The 11,968-nt window shown below is 37.0% G+C and overlaps 2 protein-coding genes across 11 annotated transcripts in view; one reads left to right on the top strand and one right to left on the bottom strand.

The window, feature by feature from the left end:
- Positions 1-1,838, bottom strand: part of LOC116255452 (putative ion channel POLLUX-like 2) — a 58,909-nt gene extending 57,071 nt beyond the window's left edge. For 2 of the 10 annotated variants that reach the window (XR_007573592.1, XR_007573593.1), the window contains exon 1: positions 1,517-1,838. Coding sequence is in view for 7 of the 10 variants with exons in the window: in XM_050078282.1 (XP_049934239.1) it covers positions 1,517-1,599 (83 nt within the window). In the remaining 3 variants the exon portion in view is untranslated. The other 8 variants (XM_050078281.1, XM_050078277.1, XM_050078282.1 and 5 more) reach the window with 7 other exon arrangements.
- A 3,009-nt stretch (positions 1,839-4,847) lies between these two features.
- LOC116255394 (NADH dehydrogenase [ubiquinone] flavoprotein 2, mitochondrial) lies at positions 4,848-11,651 on the top strand. The gene is made up of 9 exons (XM_031631195.2): positions 4,848-5,034; positions 5,138-5,203; positions 6,648-6,764; positions 9,400-9,477; positions 9,596-9,701; positions 9,896-9,942; positions 10,561-10,638; positions 10,715-10,780; positions 11,273-11,651. The coding sequence occupies exons 1-9, from the start codon at positions 4,927-4,929 to the stop codon at positions 11,378-11,380; spliced, it is 774 nt and encodes a 257-aa protein (XP_031487055.1). The 5' UTR covers positions 4,848-4,926; the 3' UTR covers positions 11,381-11,651.
- The last annotated feature ends 317 nt before the right edge of the window (positions 11,652-11,968 follow it).

Genomic DNA, 11,968 nt, shown 5'->3' with positions numbered 1-11,968 from the left:
ATATTGGAGACGCCATTACATGCACTAGAATGTCCAGCAAACAAAAAATACCCCATCCCATGGATTAAGCAGCAGTACGGAACTGTACTGCGTGAAAATTTTGAAGGGTGTGAAAATTTATGAATAACATTTAACAATGCAGCTTCCTCTGATTTTTGTCAAAGGAGGACTCCGTGGCATAAACTTTCAATTTCCACACACAAAAACATGTAATAAGCAATATGATAACTGCATAAGAGAATCACATAATTTTTTTCTTAGCACTGAAAAGTTCAAAAACAAAATAAAAAAATAGTGCAAAAGCCAACAAATGAATCTCTGCCACCAAAATTTCACGACAAGGAGGTACATCACAAGGAGGTACATCACGAACCATGGGAAGCAAAATTTCAGTAAGTAAAACCAACACGAGAGACTCGATTAGAAGATTCTGTTTTGTGCTGAATGAAACACAACGTACGAAATATCATCTGAAATAAACCAAAGTTCAATTGGAAGACAAATTTTGCTTTTTCAGAACCTTTGCATTCAGCAATAATTGAGCCAAAAAGTAATATCAAAATATGGCTTGAAATTACATTCGATTTTCAATATGAACGAGCATAATACCGTAGATTAGCAAAGCTCAACTTTGCAAACCATTATATGTCGATTCAAACGGAACGTAAGAAGAACTATTAAAAATGAAAAACCAATCAAAACAACACCAAAGAAAACCAAATAAACAAGAAAGACAAATTAGGTTCTCCCAAAATCTTTGAAACTAAAAAGAGGAAAACAAGAAAAAAGAGAAACAACCGATGAACCGACACTAAGATTCTCTTTCGAGTGTGCAGGAATAAATCGTACTTCATGATGACCTGAAACAGCTGACTCATATGATACTTTCAGAACACAAGAGAAAAAGCTTGGACTCTAAAGTCAGATATGAAATGATTCCACTGTCCACAGCATCTTCGAATCCAAAAAAGATAAAAGAAAGTAAAGACACCAAAAGATAAAGAAAAGAAGATTCTATTTAAGTATGGGTTGGTGATGGTAGAGAAATATTTGTAGCATAGCAAATTCTCAATAAATTACAATCAAAAAAGAAATCCACCCAAGCATACCACTAAGTAACGTTCGAAAGACAAACCGATCGAAATCGAAGAAACAAAATTTGGGCATCTCCAAAATCTTTGGAATGGCAAGAAATAAGAATCCAACAACAGGAAAAAATCAAAGCTATGAGCGGATTTACATAGGCCGGTTTAGAAGATTTTAAGACTAAGACCCACATATCTCTACTCGATGCAAGCACACCACTATAATTGAAAGAGCGACAATTGAAAACACACCCTTAAAACTAGGACCTAAAAAAGGAAACAGGAAAATTAATCAAGATCAGCGAGAAAGACAATGTCAAAAGTTGTGAGTTCTCCAAAATCCTAAAGGCAGAAAAAGAAAAGGAAACAAAGAACCAATACATGAATGGAATAGATTTTTGATCTGGAGGTGATCTCCATGAGTTAAGTACCATTGGTGGTTATGACCAGTTCTGGCGTTGATTGAGAATGGAACAGACATGGTGGATCCAGGTATCTGGAGATTAGTAATCATTTTGGAACGATAGATGATAGACTCTAGGGTCACCCTTGCTGAGCTAGCGACATATTGAAGGTAGAGACTGGAGAGCCGATCTATTTCTTGTTACAGTATCCAATGGTTCTTTTTCCACAAGAGCCGTCGAACAATAGGGAGAAAGAGGGCGATGGCGCACTGCACTTTGGAGGAAAGCGACATGAAGGGGTGGTCGGTAGTGGAAAATATCAATTTCGAATTTCGATACCTCTAGGTGGAAACTTCTCAACCATGGATTTGTTGTCAGTCCCCTCCCCATTAGACTATAAATCAGTAATTTTTTGGAAGGTGACATAGATTTCAGATCCCAGTTGAGAAATCCATTGTTTGTTTACGTTGTTGATTTAAGTTAGTCTGTATTTAAAATCAGCCTCGGATGTGAGGCTATCAAACATGGCCTAAGCATGATCTCTAATTTCTAAGTCCTTCCCTGTTCTGTACCACCTGCCTTTGTCTGGCTCCTCCTTACTCGTTATATTAATACATCATACATCGGATCACTTCTGCCATCTTAGTGTCCACCTTGCTAAATGCAATGTTGCTCTCTTCGTTCCTTTGCCCATAAGTCTTTGTCAACACTCTTTGTTTCCATCTTTTCTTTCGTCATGTTCATTTTGCTTGGGCTACTGTCACCAACTCGAGTAGTTAGTTTGTTTGTTGTTTTTTTTTATGTTCACTTAGAAGAAACTGCCTTTGACCTATAATCTTCAAGGTCATGCTCTTGTGCATCCAATGTTTTAGTTTACTTCGTAGCATAGATGAACATATGATACATCTTTTCATTCACATGTCGCACTTGTCACCATTTGCATTAAAGAAGAGTAACATACCGGAGCATGACAGTGATCACAAGATTCGAAATTCGAAGATCAAATCCCACTTCTCTTTTACTTTGTGTTCCTGGAGGCACAACTCTCTTTATTGCTACACCCTTTATCTCAACTTCGTTTGTTCACCTTATACTCGTGGCTTTTACGCTGCCTCTGGTGGTCCGGGAAGAGCAGATTTTTTTCAAGCTGGCGATACCTTTTCTACTTCTTTGCTAATTAAATTTCAATTTTAGACTTTCTCTCTCCTTGTATGTTGTCGTTCATCATATGCATCCATGAATGTCACATCTACGCAAACTTTTTCATGGATATGAATCCATTTCAAGTGACCAACAAGGACTATCATATCCATATCCGAACAAGTAAAGGAGGTCACCAGACAAGTAGCTCATAAAGGATGTGACTAGGCAAGTTAGCTTAAGCCGATCCAGGAGGTTCAAAGGTTCTATATCCAAAATTTCAATATCCAGGACCCATGTCTTGGCATAATACGTTATGGGTATGGGAGTTCCCATCTATGGGTTAACTTCAACTTCATGAATGCATTTGAATTGTTCACACATTTACTTCATGCAATTCACTTGATTTCTCACATATTCTCGACATTACTTATTAATAACACCCATAAAACTAAATGGGTGGTTCAAATGTTGAATGACACAAACGAGGCATGATTCCAATTCAATCTACATTTACTCTCTCTCCCTCTCTCATTACATTTTTTTTTGGTATTGCCCTTGTGCCTTATGTTGTCTGAGAAAGGACCTTCAACTGGTAAAAACGACGCTGAAAAAACAAAACATAAAACTTTGGATGCACATGAAAATTCAGCAGTACAAGCCTCAAAGAGCCCAAGACAATATGGCGGCAATGCAGTTCATAGCAAAAGAGTCAGTGTTTTGAATATTTTTGCCACTATCACGTTCTAATGTCCTCTGAGGGTCTTGCCTCACTAAGGTAACAACATCTTGTGTTGTAAAAAGAGACACTGATATGTAAGTTGAAGTATAGCAAGGGTGTGTTACCCGATATATCAAAAGTAGGCCTACACCATAGAGTGATGTGAAGAAGGGTAGGAGCTTTGGCCCTCTTGTTGGGTGGTATGATGAATATAGTCATCATACTCACCAGGCACTATCACATTCCAATGCATTTACTTTTTGAGGCTGTAAACAATAACAAGTGTGACACTTGAGTTGAAAGGTATATTATAGGTCTACCCAAGTCTTGAAACAAGCTACAACATTGGGAGAATAAGGGCATTGGCGTTGGGGTTTTGTGGAATGAGTTTGTCCCTAATTAAACATTATAAAACAAAATCAATACAAGGTGGTTAAAAGATATGATTTACAATGTTTTTTTTTTCTAGTTTTTAATGAAGTGGAACATAACATTCTGGTTAGTTTAGTGGAACGGCAGCTCAAGCACCAGAAGTACGTTTAGATACACCAATTGTTCTTCGGGAAATGTTAAGTTACGATGTCCTCAATCTTTCAATTTCTTACACATGTGCTCATCCAAGCACACTAGACTCAAAGGACTGGTAATCGTTTTCAGATTCTCATGAGAGTAATTGTTAAATCTGAAGTCATAGGTGCACGATTGGATTAGCTAAGCAACCAATTATTACCAATGTCCTTGTTCAAGAAATCCAAATGTGTCTTTCTTGAAGAGATTCACAAAAAATTCAACACATATAATCAGGACTCTGAATAGTCCTTATTTGTGTTTCTCTTGAATGTAAGAAAAATGTGAAAAAATTTACAAACACCACACTCCAGTTTGAATGATAACAAAATATTGTTTAAGTTTGATTAGTAGCCCTAATTATACTCCATTGCGCTTAAGTGTCACTTCTATTCTAAAGTCTGCTTGAGCTGAAATTCTCCACTGCAAACCTCAGATTTGATCCGGCACGATCAAGGTGACAATTGGTGCTAGTACCAAAACTCAACCGCTGCAGGTCTTGAAACTATTGGACCCAAGTATCATGGATTCGACATGAACCCATTTTGGTTTTAAGACAGCCTGGTTAAAATAAAAAATAAAACTCCAGGTGCACCGAAACTCGGTTTTGTAAGCTCAACTCAAGCTTGAATCGTGAAGTTCATGAAGTTCATTCATAATGGATGAATCCAGGTTAAATTCGGAAGAGCTTGGATCTTCCTGGATGCATTGGAACTCTAGAGATCCAGGATCCTTGGGACGTTTCCTTTATCTGATCCAAAGAGCAGATTGGGTCCCTTGAATGGCAACTTTGAACCATAAACTTGGCCTCTTCGATTTCCAATTCAACGGCTTGGATTTGTCTCATAGCAGTGGTAAGTGCGTGCACCGCTCATGCTACTGTTGCTCTTTCCAATGAAGTGACTATAATGCCATCAAAATCCCAATTTTCATTGGGAATGCCTACCGGTAGACTGATTTCTCCGGGAGGGGCGGCCGGAGCTCTTTCTGTCTCTCTCTCTCTCTCACCATGTTTGCAACGGCTGCCAGGAATGCGGGCAAACGCCTCCTCGAGATCCGTCGGTCGTTGATCCAGACTCCCCAAGTTACTCGTTCCTTTTCGACCGCACTGAACTACGTGAGCCATTCGTTCGTCCATCGCTTTGCCCGTAACTCCAGTTTTTCGACCGCTTGCATTGAAACAATTTGTGGGTATTGCTTAACCCGTTATTTTTTTGCAGCATATCGACTCCCCAGATAACAATCCCGACATTTCATGGGATTTCTCAGACGCCAACAAAGAAAAGGTAATCGCTTTCGACCTTTTTCCCTCTGTTTCTATTGGCCAGTCGTTTCGTTTGTTGGCCTTAGCGGACGATTCTATGGAAATGGTTTATTTTAATGGATCCATTGTCTTTCATTGCTAATTTCATGTTTGGTTGCAAAATCTGATGTGTGTTATTATACGATTCTTTGGAATTTTCGATTCAGTGAAATGTATGTGTAATTGAAGTTGATAACATGAATGTTGGCCTAAGATGGTTGCCTCTTCATTTGGGGATTTAAGATGGTGAAATAACCGAAATCGTCACTTGGGACAGGACAAACACAGGATATTGGGACTCAAAAAGGCAAGATTGTGTAGTTCGAATAATTGATAGAGATTTTCGATGATCCTGACGATTCTGATATGTATTTTTTGGACAATTAGATCAATGGAGCAGTCCTACATTTTTTGCTTAGATTCGTTTCAATAATATGGTGGTGGTTATTATTCTCAGCGATTGGATATCTTTGCCCACAGAAACTATGCGCAGACATTTGAGATGACAAAGCATTGATGTAACTGTCTATGATCATGCCCACGGAAGCTGTGCACAGATATGCACACTATCATATTCCTTCAAACTAGAAAGTTCCTTAACGAGTCAAAAAAATCTATGGTAAAGGCTTATTCATCAGGTGATTAATCCTCAGGCTTGTTTGAGCATTTGAAAGGTCTTGCCCCAGTCACTAGGGTTCCTGGTTCAGAAGCTGTAGTTTATAGTCATATCTGATTACTGCAGGGTTCATTGTTATAGGTTTATCAGTTCTCTACTTATCATGATAAGTTCATCTTATTGAATGGTATGATGCTAACTTCATCTTATTGAATAGTATGGCTGCTTTTTGATAGCCACTGGAAAATGTGCTTCTGCTGTAGTCATATTGTTGCAGATGGCTTTTAACTTGTGCAGTGTCTCTTCATCTGAACAATCTTATAATGTAATTGCACACGTAACTTGCATAAAAGAAACTTTAAATGAAAGCACAGCATAGTTCTCGGCATTATGCTTGTCTTATTTCTTTGAACATTGGTTAATTTGTTTGCTGCATCCATATGGCAATTCACTTCTGTTTTGGACATATTTGATGACAATTTTTTTTTATAAAAAGAGGTTCTGGAATATTTTTTAGATTGTCTAACTTACTTTGTTGCCAGTTGGTCTGCTCTTATTTAAGTTAGCAAGAAGTCCAAACTAGAAACCTAGGAGCGAAAAGTAAATTGGCAAGACAGAGAACAAATGTATGCCATTTGGATGGACATTTGATGATTCTTGTATTAATGACATACTCAAAATACTTACTTTAGGAATATCAGCTTTTAGAGATTTCTTTCTTTGCTTGAACTTGTGGATTTTTAGATAACTTCGTGTTTGAGAGTGGATCGAGTCACTCTACCTTAAAACTGATTTTTCTGTGAATACATAGGTCAGGGAGATTTTGTCACATTATCCTTCTAATTACAAGAGGTCTGCTGTAATTCCACTACTAGATCTTGCACAACAGCAGCATGGAGGCTGGTTAACTGTGTCAGCCATGAACACGGTATGTTGGTAAATACATCTTGGAATGAGATTTTTGGTGTTTTTTTGTGCAATATTTGCTCAACTTAGACGCAATAACCTGCATAAGATATTTTCATGTTACCATAATAAGTAGTTAAATTTGTTCCCTTGCACTGTTATGTTTTTTCCATCAGTTGCTTGGAAATGTAGATGTCGAAATTGCTTGGAAATTTGTTGGAATTTCAAACTTTCAAGTATATACTGTATACATAGTTTGCTGATTAAGGGGCAGGATGTACTTCGACCTTGAACGATGTATTCAACTTGACTTTAATGCTGGAAGAAAGTAATCAAAAGATTAAGCTCAGTATGCTTCTGCTTTCTCAATGTAACATATGGGTTAAGCGTAGCAAAATAGAGCTTTATGCAGTTGAAACTTTGTTCCTTGTAGAAATTTTCTGGATTCAGCTGATCGGAGCTTTGATCACCAAAATTAGCATAATCCATTCCCCAATAGTTATGTTACATGGTGTACAATATGATACAGTAAGTGCAAAACTGGTCCATCCAAACAATGAAAGAAGAAATGATATTTGGCTACTTGAATGATACCTATCTACGGCACCAAAAATGCATATATCCCATTTATTGTCTCTGGTGTTAAAGTTAATGTGTCACCCATTTGTTGTAAGTTTGTAACATACAAAAAATGTGTTAAAAACATTAAAAATGAGTCATCCAAAAAAAACTGCAAAAAAATGCATTTTTTTAAAAAACACACCAAAGCAGAAAAAAAACCACACGTTTTTTTCGTTTTGGCTTTTTTTCACGCTTTTCTGTGTTTTTCTGCATATGCCTATACTTTTTGTTTGTTCTCGGGAAAATTTCGGTGAAGTTCTTCTTCTCAGGTAATTCTCGGGAAAATCTTGACCATTTTTAAAAAAATAAAAAAATCATAAAAAACCTTAAAAATACAATATACTAAAAAATATTAAAATCTTGGGAAAAATATGATAAACTTGCGAGATTTTCATTTTAGCAAGATTTTCAAAATCTCACAAATTTTTTCTCTATTTTTTTCTTTTTATTTAATGTTCTCATAAATATCACAAGATTTTCAGAAATCTCGCGATATGTGTGACATTATTTTTTGTTACCACTTTTTTATTTTGAAATTTACTTTTAAGGTTTTTTGTCAATTATTTTAAATTTAAAATTTGCCAAGATTTTCCCAAGATTTTCCTAAGAAAAACAAATCTGTTATATTATACCCGAGAAAAACTTTGCTGTTTAAGACCTGTAAACAATTTGTGACTATGGTTTGGAAGCCCAACCTTTTGTACCCAACTTGTAAATAAGTTGGTGTAGACTTGAAGAAGCCTGCAAATTTAAGACATCTTTTCTTCTCGTTTGATAGGATTGGTTCAGGCCTCAAGGTGATTTCAAATACTCTTTTCGAAACCTCATAAAATAGAATTCTTGAATTTATCTACCTGAGACACAGGCCCCTTCTTTACTTTAATGAAAGGAACAAGCATTACTTACCTAGTTACCTGTCACTTTAACCCAAATCCTTGGCTAATCTTAAGTCCATAAAAATCTCATTCAGAAGCAACAATTAATTGTGGAGAAGCCAGAGTGGATAACGATTATTTCTGAATTCCATCTAATGAGCAATGTTAATTTTAAAAAGCATTTTTTCTGTAAAACAGAACTTGTATTTAGATAAGGTAACATAACTAAATCAAGGATAAACAAAAATTTTGGATGTCGACTGAAGTTTGAGTCAGTTATGCTTCTGAGTCCTGATCCACTCTGACTCAGAGATGGACCCTAATATGAAAACACGGTTCGATATTTCTTATCAATGGCCACTATTGGCTCATCTTGTCTCACAATATCTAACTCAAATCTTGCATCTGTCATTTCTGTGTTTCTAAGAGGGTTGAATAGTTGATAGATAAGGAAGTTTATGTCATAGTTTACTAAGTCTACTAGGGCCATAACGTGATTCAGCAAGTTAGAAGTAATTCCTTGTGCAGTTGTTCACTGATTGATGCAACCAGTGAGAATATTACAAGAAAATCTGTTTCATATTTGACTGACACAAGCAGGACCTTAATGTGTTGCAACAAATTTATAAGCACATTTTGTGTAATATTTTTGTCTCAATTAATAAAACTTGCAAAAATATCACAAGGATTTACACTTATCTAGTGGAAGAGCTAGAAGTCTCAGTTTATTCAGACAGATAGAAGAGGTAAAACGGCAAAAGAATCTGAGCCCTGATTATATGCTTGTCTTTGGTTTGGAGACTGCTTGAGTGATGCTGCTTACAAGGAATAGTTGGCAGTATGACAACATGGAGTCCAGCTTATGCATCCAAAGATAAAGAAGGTTAGAGTGACTGAAGTGCTCTCTGCATATCATTATGTGGATCGTGGCGATTGGTTAGGAAGCATAACAATTATCCCCATACCTGGGAAATTGTGAGGTTATTTTGGTTTCCCATTTCAAAATAATTGCCATAAGCATTGATGGGCACTTTTTTAGTTTAACTACCAAGCGTATCTAGTCTATCTTTCATTACTTTAGATTGGTTTTTCTTTTTCGAGCTTAGTGAGTAGTAGTCTAAATTATATCATGTTTTCGTCTTAACATTTTGATTGATCCAGATTGCAAAAATTGTTGAAGTTGCTCCTATTCGAGTGTATGAGGTTGCCACATTCTACTCCATGTTCAACCGTTCCAAGGTAGCTGCTCTGGGTGCAGCCTTTCTTGCTTCTGAAATAATAGTTCTCTGCGTGTCACCAATTATAATATTTTAAACAACTTGATTGTGGCTGTTTAATTTTCATATCAATTGTGTAGGTTGGCAAATATCACCTCTTGGTCTGTGGCACAACTCCTTGTATGATACGTGGCTCACGGGAAATAGAGGCTGCTCTACTCAAGCACCTTGGTGTGAAGCGCAATGGTGGGAATTTTTTTATGGCAGAATTTTGTAATTCTTTTCAATTTAACAGTTATAAACAGTATCTCTAGTTTCATAAGAACGATGGCCATGCATTATCAAGATTAAGGTGCTGATAATGATTTTATTGGAGCCTTCATGTAATTTGAAATGTGAGGTCTTGCAACAGTCATTTAATCTATTCCATTACACTGCAGAGGTAACGAAGGATGGACTATTCTCTGTTGGAGAAATGGAATGCATGGTATGCCACAATAACACTGCCATAATACATCTTGATATATTTGACAAGGTTGTCATAGATAATTTATCTTGGAAATGGTACTGTCCTCATATGGTTTGGTGGCCCCATGCACCCTTGACACCAAAAATTCTTTTCTTGGAAATAGAATTCATATTGCTGCATTAGTTTCCAAGTTTGGGCCCTGTGCCACTTTGAATATGCAAGGATATGCTTAAGGATCGATTGTCCTGGGGATATACCTCGTTGGAATGTGTGGTCACGATCCCATTCATTAGTTTTAAGTATATTCTGTTACATTTGGAGCCTTTGTGGGCAACTCTGCCTAAGCAACTCAAATCCACCATAGCATATGAAACTATGAAATTGTAAGCCATTAAGAACTTATTAATAGTTATTAATATTTAAGCAAGATAGCTTATCATGATATGAGAGGCGTTGGGTTACATGGACACTTCTGCCCTTAGATAACCAAAAGCAGGTTGTCTGACAACTACCTTCTAAAAGTAGATGGCCTTTGAAACAAAAACTTGGATTTTATCAGTCAATTTTTTGGCTCTTAAATTATTAATAATTTGACTGGTACATGGATTTCGAATGACCCTTTCTATTTCTGGACAGGGATGTTGTGTGAATGCTCCAATGCTTGCTGTTGCTGACTACTCCAAAGGTTCAGAAGGATACACATACAACTACTATGTACGAAACTTCTATATGTCCCTATATAATAACTAAATGCACGCTCTCATACTGAGGATCTCTACTCATGTTACAGGAAGACCTCACACCTGAAAGGGTTGTTGAGATCGTCGAGATGTTGAAGAGGGGAGAAACTCCACCTGTAAGTTTCTAGAATTCACATTGTTTTTTATACCCTCGACATTAACTATTCTGAGTCTCTGATGCTTTGAGCTCTGTTCCTGTGAGATGAAACAGTAGGGAAGTTAGGCGCTTATTTTTACTAGAGTTGAGAAAAGGTTGAGTGTTGCCTGTGTTCTTTTCCTGATCGGTGTTACGGGATTCAGCAAGGGTCATCCTCATGATTTGCTAGAAAATTTTATTGCCTGACGTTGCTTTTTGTGTATTTCTTGTACCCTGTTTCTATGGGAAGTTGTTGGTGGTTTCCCTTTCAATGCCGCCTGACATATTATAATATGGGACAAATGTCAGGCCTCACCACTTAAGACACGAGCATAACAGCCACAAAAATCGAACTAGAGACCAGTTTTCCTACAGCCCTTAGTCCAACCAACTAAGCGATGCCCCTTGAGGTTTTATTCAAGGTTTTATTTGTTTTAACATGATATTTTCAACTCTTTCTTTCTCCCTCCAGGTTGGTACACAGAATCCAGAGCGTATCAGGAGTGGTCCGGCCGGAGGCAATACAACTTTGCGGGGAGAGCCAAAGCCACCGCCATGTCGGGACCTTGACGCCTGTTGAATATGTAGCGGCGAGCTTGTCATAATAAAAGTGAGAGCTTGGTGCATCGTCATGATGCACGGAGCAAGTCCCCTGGAAACAATTTCTGAGAGAGAAAATTCACTGAATCCAGAGATAGAAATTTGTGTCTCTCATTCCCTCCGGGGGTGGTGTTTTGATTATTTGTCATGTTGAAAAGCTGGATTGAAATCTGTTAGATTTTTGAATTCATTAATTAACCACCAACTTTGGGACTTCTCAAAGTAAATTTATGCATAGTTCATAATCTCAACATTGGTCTATTAGTTCTGACTCTGAGCAAGGATTCGTTATGTGGCGAGCCGGCCTTGGATAAAGTCTATGCGCTTCTTGAGATCAAAATGTATGCAAGTTCCCAAAAGGGAGTGGAAACCAGACAAATTTAAGAACTGGATGGGAATAGAAAATATTTTTTTTCCTCTTAATTTAGTCCTAAGTGAGCATTAATTCAAAGTTAAATAAATTAAACGTATACGATGGCAGAGATGCATTTTTTAATTGCACAAACAGATTAATTGTACTTGAGTGTATGAATAAACAAAAAAATACACATACAAGCAAACAAATGTA

Source organism: Nymphaea colorata, chromosome 6, assembly GCF_008831285.2.
Source record: "Nymphaea colorata isolate Beijing-Zhang1983 chromosome 6, ASM883128v2, whole genome shotgun sequence".
NCBI classification, from domain to species: Eukaryota; Viridiplantae; Streptophyta; class Magnoliopsida; order Nymphaeales; family Nymphaeaceae; genus Nymphaea; species Nymphaea colorata.
The sequence above is the reverse complement of the archived record's forward strand: the minus strand, read 5'-3'. Positions and strand labels throughout refer to the sequence as shown.

Coding starts and splice junctions, on each gene's coding strand:
- LOC116255394 (XM_031631195.2), top strand. CDS start 4,927: ATGTTTGCAACGGCTGCCAGGAATGCGGGCAAACGCCTCCTCGAGATC. Junction 6,765..9,399: donor CTGTGTCAGCCATGAACACG/GTATGTTGGTAA, acceptor TGATTGATCCAG/ATTGCAAAAATTGTTGAAGT. Junction 9,702..9,895: donor CCTTGGTGTGAAGCGCAATG/GTGGGAATTTTT, acceptor ATTACACTGCAG/AGGTAACGAAGGATGGACTA.